The following is a 10,732-nucleotide window of genomic DNA, read 5'->3' as shown; positions in this document are numbered from 1 at the left end:
AAGACTACAATGGAGGCGTTTCAGGGAGTTCAGAAACACTGACACTGATATAGAGAATAACTCCCGCTGGAAGGACTTTGTAACTTTGCAGAGCTTTTTCATGATCACAGCAATATTACACACTAAAGAAAGATAAACATCCTCTTTAACAATCCAAAAATAGGGTTGATTTTCATAATGCAAAATATAATTTCTTATGGTTTTCTTATAATTTTGGGTTGAAATGTGACCGGGGCATGTTTTATAAGATTTACCATTATAGATACAGTTCTTTACTGTATATATTAAGACATGTCCTTTAACAAAATATCCAGTTACACTTTATTTTAAGGTGACAGAGTTACATTGTACTAATATTAATTAACTGCATGTACTAACTATAAAATCACGGTTAAGCCTCTGTTATACTTTCCGCGACCGCGAGGGCGCGAGGGTCCGCGAGGGTCCGCGTGACGTAAAAATCGTCATCGGGGGTGCGCGCGGAGGCTCGTTGCGGACAGCCGCGTGCCTCCCAGTTTTTGTGACCGCGCGGACAAAAGGGCGCGCGCTCATTAGGTTAAAACCGCGAAAGAGATGGAAATAACATGGACGCCAAATTTGAAAAAACGGAAAACGTGTGCATGCTAGAAATAGAACCAGTGCCTATTTTTCACGCAAGCCTGTTGGAAGCGTTTCCAGGCAAAATAGAATAGGAAAAGATGTTTATATGTCATTTTGACACGAATACATATTAATAAATGTCATTTTGATGTTTGAAAGTGTCTAGGTTTTGACATAAATGCAAATATAAACTATAAATATAAAAAATATTATCGATTATACTGTCCAGACCGATCTACTGCGCATGCACTGAACGCGTTCACCGAGCGGACCTCAGCAGAAAGTATAAATACAAGTAGTCCGCGTCCGAGCTGTGCGCAGCTGTTGTGTACGCGTCCAAACTGGAGTATAACAGAGGCTTTATGGTTAGGGTTTGGTTTAGGGTTAGATACTTGTAATTTTGCCTTATTTACTGTTATTACTATGTACATGTAGTAATGTGTAACTACATCACCTTAAAATAAAGTGTTACCAAAAATCAAGCGTAGCCTCAGTTCTGGTTCTGACTCTCAGCTGATCCACGTCTACCTACGCCTATCGAATACGACGCCTATCCCTGTATTCATATATAAGCTCCTTCAGTATTATCAGGAGCCATCGCGTTTCTCAGGAGCTCATTACCCTCCTCCCTCCCCAGCTCCACCTGTCTCAGTCAGGATTTGGCTTTCTGATTCCCCTTGAATCAGAATAAATTCTCGAATTATGTTGTACTTTAAAATCTTGAATTAATGATATCTGCAACACATTCATGTTGGTTCTGTTCTGTTTACCCTGAGGGGGGGTTATTGCTCTTATCCATGCTAGGCCTCATGGATGCGCAGGGAGTTCTCGCCCAGAACAGAACCACACCGCCAATCCAAACTGTATGCTAATTGTCAATCGTATTTGACGATAGTGGTCATGACAGACATCCTTTTAACTTGCCCTATAGACTTCCTACTATAAATGTGTAAATTCAATAATTGGCTTTGGTAATCAACAGCATAACATCAAAACTATGCTGAAAACAACACAGAATGATCCTTCAAATACATCTTAAAGCAAATGTTAAATGAAACAGCATTGTTGCACTTCATCCCACTTGAGAAAGATAGACTGGAATAGACTGGAACTTGAAGTGTGACTTCCAACTTGACATCTCAAAGGCAAACATTTTCAACCACAATTCGCTGAGGTGTATGATGTCATGTGAACATGGGCATAAACATTCACTTTTAAGCCAGTAAAATGTAGAAACGAATCAAAGTTTCTACATTTAGCCAATGTTGATCAAATATGATCTTCACTTGAGAGGTTGCTTTCAAAGCTCAGGAGATGTAATGAAGGTCTCGTAATTAAGTTTCATTCAAGTATCAGCTTTGTCACAGATGTTTTTCATAAAATAAACAGACAAATGAAAACAATTGTTGTACATGAGAAATGAGCCGAAATGAATCGAAGTTCATATTGAAATCGAAAACTTCTGATCTTGGCAAATACGAGCAGTTTGAGACGGTGAAATATTTTCTGAAACTCTAGAGGACATTATTAGGATCTTTTTCTCAGGAGAAACATCTGAGAAGAAGTTAAGCAAAGGTCTCCATTAAATCTCATTGCTGTCTATAAGAAACATCTGAGACATTAAAGAGACTGCAATTGTGCGTTATATGGGTTCAAGGGTCATCTTGCGGATATCAAGTAGGAATGTCGCACATCTTTGGGACTTTCTAATAAAATGCACTGAAGATTGCACTGAATAAGGAGATAAGATTTCCTATAATAAAATGACAAAAAATCAGGCACTGACGTTTTAAATTAGATTCGTTTCTTTTTCAATGACAATTCTTCCTTGTTCATAAACTGTGACTAATGAAATCTTGGGTTCAGCATTAGGCAAGTCTGCAATACATTACTGTAAGGCAATATGGAGCTATTTTATAACTGATGTGGTGTTTCAGAGACCTCAAGAGAAATAACTGAGGGCTGATAAAACCAGAAGGGAAAATATTAAAGACATAAGAAAGTGGAAAAATGACTGGAAAGCAAAGAAAAAGATATTTCATTTTTTTTTTTAGAAAAATGGATTATGTCTTTGAATATTGCAGCATGTCAGTTTGGGCTCTAGTAAAACAACTTAACAGAGCCAAACGAAAACTATCATATCTCTTGACTTTGTGTCTGTAATTAGCAGAATTACTGAAAGATTTATTGAACACAACAGTGGAGGTGAGGAACTTGTGTGGGGTTAACTGCAGTCCTGTTGAGCTTTAGTGCCCTGAACCCTCTCCTGCTGAGCCACGGTCCTGCTGGACTCAGATAAGCTCTGGATGCTGATACAGGGCTGAAATGTGCTGCCTTTGGGAAAGGTTAACCTCATGTACTCATGTGCCAAAATCTAAGTCACCGTAAGAGGACAACATTTCTGACAAAACACTCTCCTCGCCAAAGAAGGTTTTCTGTGTTTTTAATGGCTCTGCTGTGCTGCAATTATCAACGGCACCACTGATTCATGGTGAAAGGAGGGGGCCAGAATCAAGCCTTTTAAATAGAGCAAATATTTTATTTCTGACACCCCTTCATTTACACCCTTTTCAATTCATACTTGGTAAAACTGATTGCATATCAAAATTGGCTCTCAGTCTGAAAACGGTTAATTATGAAGTTTGATAATTGGAACTTTCCAAACGTTCATATAAATCTTTCTAAGTATGGCAGAAGTCAAAGGAGATCTTACTGGTGGATGAGGCGGTGATGAAGGAGAGGTGAGCTCGGCTGCTCTTCAGTCGGTTCGGACCCCAGTAAGAGACGGCCTGAATCTGTGCTGTGTAGTGTGTGCTGGGCTGTAGACCATGAAGCTCCATCTCCGTTACATCCTACAGGCCATAAAAACAAGACATTAGCATTTATATAGGGTTAGCACTAAAGACGAGGTCACAGTTTTTGGGTGAATTTTCAATAGGAATCCCTGCAAGTGTGCGAGATTTCCCAATGCAGATTTTGCAACAGGCTGAAGTTAGTTGCAAGGATTCTCCACGCTGACCAACAGAAAGCTACTTGGTTTAAAATAAGGATGCGCAATATATCGGCCACTATACCTGTATCGGCCGATTTATGTTAATTTTTAATGTTATCGTTATCGGCCCAATAAAAACATTTGCCCCGATATATTAAAGCCGATAAATAATGTATTATTTCCTATATGATTGGAATCACTTCAAAAAAGGAAAATATGGTTAAGTGCAAGTCTGTCATATAGACGAGAACATCATTATAATTGTGTGCTTGAGACATGGATTTTAATGGTGAGACTTTTGTTTTTGTAATCAGGCTCTCGAAAAAATTATATAAAAAATTGGGTTTAGATTTATCGGCCAATGTATCGGTTATCGGCTTTCAAATATAACGATTTATCGGTTATCGGCCATAATTTTCATATCGGTGCATCCCGAGTGTAAAAGTGACTTTTGTGTAAGCTGTGCTTTATACATTGCTACACTATATACATTAGTCAATGGACCTTTTCTTGCCCATGAAATTTCACCACACCTTAAGAGATGCAAACATTAAGTTTTGCAGAAGGCACCACAGCGTGCAATGTATGCATGTTAGACCCTTTACCAGTGCTCTTGAACTGTCCGGCAGACTTTAGTACCAATCCCTGTTGCCTGGTCCAAACCTGAGTTCAATTGCCCCCCCCCATCCCCACCGCTCCCGCTTGGTTTTGTACAAATTATATTATTTGGGTCCTAGCCGTGATGTATTTGCATCATAAAAAAGCTGCAGCTGTTTACCCCCAGTTGCCTGGAAATGACGATGCAGGAGAAGGCCGCAAAATAAATAATGTTATTCATCTCACTTTTTATATTTTACACTTTTGTCTATCTGCCACCAGTGTACTGCAAATGCTCTAAAGAATGCGGGAGTCCATTTGTGCTGAAGGCGACGTTCTCTCTGCTTGCAGTTTTGTCAGTCACACTTGTCAGGAAAGTGAGTGAGAACACACACAAACACACATTGTTATCGAATCACACATAACAAATTATTAATTCATCGCTATCTTTAAGTCATGTCACAAAAACTTTTAAGCTGGTGGTTATCAAACCTCTTATCAAGAAACTATTGCTTAATCCAGGAGAATTAGTTAATTACAGACTTATCTCAAATCTCCGACTCATGTTTCGGAACATTCCAGAATAAACATTCCCAAATAAATAATAAGTAGTAAGTGTGCTCCCAGCATTTTTGTTTTTAAATTTCAGGATTTAGGCCCTACACAGTACAGTAGAGACTGCACCTAACAGTTACAAATTAAATGCTTTATCTTCCCGCACATGCATCTTAATTCTGGATCTTAGTGCTGCCTTTGACACCATAGACCATGGCATTCTCTTGGATAGGCTTTAGAATTTGGTTTGCATTAGCAAACTGGAATTGCCATGATTTAAGTCATGTTTATTTGACTGTTACCACTTTAAGTTAATGAAGAAATGTTATATCAATCACAAGTTAAATATGGAGTGCCACAGGGCTCAGTGTTAGGTCCTCTGCTTTTCTCCTTCTATATGCTCCCTTTTGGAGACATTATCAATAAACATGGAATTAGTTTTCATTGTTATGTCAGTGAGACTCAGCTCATGTGAAAAAGGTTGGTATTTCGTTGTGTTCCAAAGTTCGAATTAGTGAACTCTGACATGCAAATTCATATCACACGAAGACGTGAGGAACAGAATCTTGATACGTCACAGCGTGACATAAAATCTTAATTGAATTAAAAGAACACAAACTTACATAAAAGTGGAGTATTGTTTAGTCTCATTTCCAGAACAGCAGAACAGTTGTAGAACAGCATTCTTCCACCATATAAATATTTATAAGTTATGGCATATGCTTTTGAATTCTAAAGCTGAAAAGCTATTTCATGCATTCATGACCTCAAGACTAGATTACTGTAATGCACTCTGGGTGGATTTCCAGCAGGGTTATTAAATACACTTCAGGTAGTTACGCTTGCAGAAGCTAGAGTGCTTACTAAAACAAAGAAATATCATATCAGTCAATTTTACTGTCACAACTTTCATACACATTTAAAAATTCTGCTAGTTACATATAAAGTTTTGAATGGTCCGGCTCCTTAGTACCTCACTGAGCTCAAATCACACTATAGTCCATCATGTTCATTCTGGTCATTTAATAACACCAAGAATATCAAAATTCTCTGCAGGAGGTAGATCTATTTCATATTTGGCTCCAAATCTCTATAATAGCCTTCCCAGCATTGTTCAGGATTCACAGACACTCTGTCAGTTTAAGTCTAGACTACAGACCCATCTCTTTACCCAAGTGTACACCTAATTCATCACCTAAACACATGATTATGCTGCATTAGTTAGGTCAACCAGAATTGAAAAGGTCTATGCCATCAACATCCTAGGGTGATGACTCCGACTTCCACCCAGATGGAACTGGATAATATTCTGAATGTTCTGATCCAATCTGACTTCTGACCTGTAATGCTGCCTGAATCATAATCATACACTGTTCGCGCGTTGGCCAGAGGAGAACTGAGTGACTGAGTCTGGGTTCTCCCAAGGTTTATTTCTCCATTCTGTCACTGATGGAATTTGGGTTCCTTGCCACTGTTGCCTTGGCTTTTGGCTTGCTTGGTTGGGGACATTTAATATTCAACAATATTATTGATCTGCCTTACTTAAAGGTGGGGTATGTGATTCTCTTTTTTGTCAATTTTTTCAAAATCACTTGAAATCCTATTCCTAACCCACTTACAGCCACTGAGTTAGAAGCACTGAAATGAAAATTAAGCAATTTAATCATCTGTGGAACGGGCAGGACTCGAAAAACTCCGGCCAATCATTTCCAAGACCACCTAGAATCATTGGACAGTAAGTTCGTCAATCAAACGGTCGTACCATACCCCCCTCCCCCTCGTGCATGATTGCGCGTCCATGTTCTTCGAATGGGTGGAGTCATGGCCAGCGTTGGAGGAAAGAAGGTAGGTCCATTTGAGTTGTGTATTTTTTAAATCTGCCGGCCGTTTTGCAAATCCCATACCCTACCTTTAAGGTGGACGATGACGCAATTTTCTTCTATAAACAAACTTTGTTGTATTATTCTCATGTTATCACTGTGAAGCTGCTTTGATACAACATGTATTGTAAAAAGCGATATATATAAATAAAGGTGACTTGACTTTCACAGAACAACCTGCTATGACATCCAATTTGGCTTCAAAAGCTGACATTCAGGGACAGTCCTGCTGTCCGTCTGTGAAACTGTGACTGAGAGTTGCCTCCAGATCATCTGTCCTGCTGTCTTTGACAGTGTAAATCACTAAATCCTTCTGTCCATCCTCTCTAAATCCTGGTCATTACAAACACTGCACTTTGCTGGCTTACGTCCTTCAAGATTTTAAGGGATCGCCAGCTAACCACACCAACTAACCATTGGAGTGCCTCAAGGCTCAGTCCTTGGCCCCCTTCACTTCTCCATATATGCGGCATATCTCTTGTATCTCTTGACATCTTGGGCTATATAAATCTATGTTGACATAATTCAATCATGAGGAGATTCCTTGCCAGCCCAACAACAAATTCACGGTACAGATGGACTCAATATCACTAAAATCAGCCAGGTTAGCCAAGAACCCAGGGTTAGTGTTTGATGACCCACTAAACTTGACAACTTGAATACTCCTTTCACTTAATGCAAATAAGCATCTGAAGATAATCCAGAACACTGTAATGGGCAACATTACACCTCTTTCAATCCACTATTTTACCCCTATGGCTACCTGTAGCCGCCTGCATCAAATACAAGTCTCCGACAGTGACGTTCCGCCCATCCTCTGCCATCAGTGAGTGGTGCCTGGTGGTAAGCATTACTATGAGGTACAAAGTTGCTTACGCGAACCATCATACTGTATGTTCTTCTGTGCTGGAACACGTTTCCAGCCTCCATCCAACCTGCTCACTCGTGACCATCACAGCGAGATCTCTATGTTTATTTGAAAACATGTGTGGCCCAGCTGGCCTCCTCAGTGCAAGATTCATGTTTAAGAACTGCTCACCATACCTCAGTTTCATTTTGGGATTTTTGACTGGCATCTCCATCACAGAGAACATGTACAATAATGTGAGATATGTTTTGCTATAAAGAGCAACCTTGCTAAGCCATTAAAAATGTACAATGATTTTGTGCAGGAAGTCACATTGAATAAGTCATCATGCTATCTTCATCTATAACTGTAATCTGTCAAATAAAGAGTACAAATGGAGTAGTTTCCGTGCATATGAGAGACAAATAGTGCTATTAAATGAGCCATACTTTTGTCATTCATACATTCTAAAATAACAGACATATATATACACTGTGCATTTAGTTTCAGCTAAGTTGTGTTTTTTGGACTTAACAGATTCTTAATTCCAGGCAGTTTGAAAATGATCTGATATTTGCTATTACTCTCAATAACTCTTAAACGCTTGCAGAAATACATTCTGAGAACAAAAATCTGTCAGCTGAAATAGGTCTTTATAGGCTACTGTTCAATAAAATAGATTGCTTTCTCAGACATAGAGGTTATTGCATTGTAAAAACAAATTACCTAATCAAAACCATTTGAGAGCTGTGGCTTTCAGGAGAGCGCTTGGACTACAATAAAATATGCTGATCACTAGGCCAGCTGCGTCTTTGTTTTGTGGTCGTTGTGGGGAACCGACTTAAACTGGCTCTAGCACTTTACTACATCACAGGTGGGGCACATGAGTCCAACACCTGCGAGGCTGACCAGTGAAAACATACGTTTAAATCCTCAAACTCAGTTGCAGATTTAGCACTTCCTGGGTCTGACATTCCAAAACTGAAACCAAGAAAAACAACTTGGGGAAATCTCTCCCGTCTCTGAGGGTTCAGGTTCAACTTTATGAGGGAAAGGTAAGAATTGTGCTCTAACCTCGACAGCCTCAACAAGATTTGGCCTCTATCCACAGCCTTGGTCTGGCTTAATTTTCTTATTCATTCTTCTGAAATGAACTTTCCACATATTTAAACACTGAACGCAACCCCCTACAGGTTCACAATTTAGCAGAGATATAAAAGTATGCACAGTATTTGAGCGAATATGCCAGCAGAGGGGTGAGACAAAGGGCTGAGCTCAGGAGGGCTTACCCCATCTGTGACCCGTCCGGCCCGGCTCTGGCTGTGTGGGGGTGTTCCTCGAGGGATCCAGGTCACCTTGTAATGGTGGACCCCTAGGTCGCTCTCGCTGGGGGCCTCCCACAGCACCAGGACACTCACCGTGCCGTCGGGGCGAACCGTCTGGTTCCCTGCTCTGGCATTCTGTGGGGTCTCTGGGGGAAACGGATCTGAAACAGAGATGGTGCTTCTGTCAAACCACTGCTTTTCATCAAACTCTCGTCAGTTTGTTTGTGTTCACCCAACATGACCTGGAGAGAACCACAAGAAACATCAGACAGGAGAATAACTTCAGCAGGACAAACAATTGATGGGCAACTTTATTGCTCATGTGACATTTTCAGGGATGTGATTTTTCCATGTTTCCATGGATTTTTTTACACACTAACAGCTTTTTTTTTTTTTTTTTCATGGATAGGATCACATACAAAGGTTTCTTCACAGTAAACCCAGGTCCAGGCCACTGATCCGTGAAATAAAATTGCAATCAAAACAAATGACCTAAAAAATAAATGAATAAATAAATAAATGAAAACAGATACAGACAGAAATATGAGAAACTTAGGATAAATATAATAACACACAGATCAGAGGTTTTACAAGTCCAAATTGTACCCCAAATAAACTCTTCTATCGTGAAGCTTTCCAGTCAGTTTGTCTGCTGGCATTCTTGAAATAAGAAAAGATCAAACAATTGTTGTCTAGTGTTTCTTGGCTCCGTGTGGAGTGTTTTCATAAGCCACCGTAGTGCTCAGCAGGGATAAAGAAGTGTGTGTGAGTGTGTGTTCTTGTTTAACCTACATTGTGAGATCCAAATATCAACACAAAGATAGTAAAACCTGACATTTTTGAAATTGAGAGGACATTTGTTCGGGCCCCACTAGGAAAACTGCTTATAAAATAAGCTTTTGTGTGGAAAAAAATAAAAAGGCAGAAAGTTTTCTGTAAGGGTTGTGTTTAGAGGTAGGGTTAGCCATAGATTATATCATTAGCTCAGTAAAAAAAAAACATTACGCCTGTGAACCGCCTCTCGGTTCCTATAGAGGTGAGATGTTTCTGTTGATGTGGCAAAGAGAGGCGTTCCAGACACGAGTCGAGAAGTGTGCTAATGATGGATGTCCACTGCCACTGCTGGAGGACACACACATGACCGCCGCCAGTGATGCGCGAATAATCCAGACAGAACAAGAGTGTAGACATAACATTCAGTCTGCGCCTCATTTTACTGTAAGCACACCCACCATAACCTTAAAAACAGTTATGACTATAGACGCAGAAACATTCACTCATGATCGTGTAAGCTTGTTGATCATTTAAATCTGCGTGCCTCGGCCTCGCTACAATCTCTCGTGAATAAGAAGTAGGGTAGAGTGGGGGAAAACGCCCCCCTTAAGGAAAATGTGACATTACAGTGAAACAAAACATAAATGTGACTAGAATTGCCATCCCGGTTTTGAGTGACTATGGCAGGAGTTATTCACCAAATATTAAAATTGCTCAGCCTTCATAATTAATTAGTATTTTCACTGAAAATATTTTTGTACAAAGGGGGCGTTTTGCCCCAGCGGTGGGGTAAAACGCCCCCCAAGGTGGGGTAAAATGCCCCCTTTCTTACCAACCAGTTTGCTTCATAGATCAACAGCAAAATTAACAGACAATAGTTTTTAATCTCTAAAGGTAAAAGGCAAGTAATGTATCAACATGTATATATATTAATATTTATTTCAGCAATGTTCAAAATAGGCAAAATTAACTACCTTCCATCAGTGAGCTAACTGTGCTAGCAAGCTAGCTAGTTAATGCTCACTTGAGGTAATTTTTTCATGTTTTGTTCAAATATTTTGATTTTACCACCTAGTTATACTGCATTAAGTGTAAAACAAAGGATTTGATTGACAGAAATATTTTATTATAGTAATTATGATAGAGAAACTATGCCCCCAGG

The 10,732-nt window shown here is 39.6% G+C and overlaps 1 protein-coding gene across 1 annotated transcript in view; it reads right to left on the bottom strand.

Moving 5' to 3' along the window:
- anos1b (anosmin 1b) overlaps window positions 1–10,732 on the bottom strand; it is an 80,898-nt gene that overhangs the window by 10,166 nt on the left and 60,000 nt on the right. The window contains exons 7-8 of the mRNA XM_084416573.1: window positions 8,761–8,957; window positions 3,314–3,452 (exon numbers count right to left, since the gene is read on the bottom strand). Coding sequence (XP_084272699.1) covers window positions 3,314–3,452; window positions 8,761–8,957 — 336 coding nt within the window. The remainder of the gene's footprint in view (window positions 1–3,313; window positions 3,453–8,760; window positions 8,958–10,732) is intronic.

Source organism: Rutilus rutilus (assembly GCF_951802725.1).
Source record: "Rutilus rutilus genome assembly, chromosome: 8".
Taxonomy (NCBI): domain Eukaryota; kingdom Metazoa; phylum Chordata; class Actinopteri; order Cypriniformes; family Leuciscidae; genus Rutilus; species Rutilus rutilus.
This window is presented reverse-complemented; position numbering and strand designations above follow the sequence as displayed.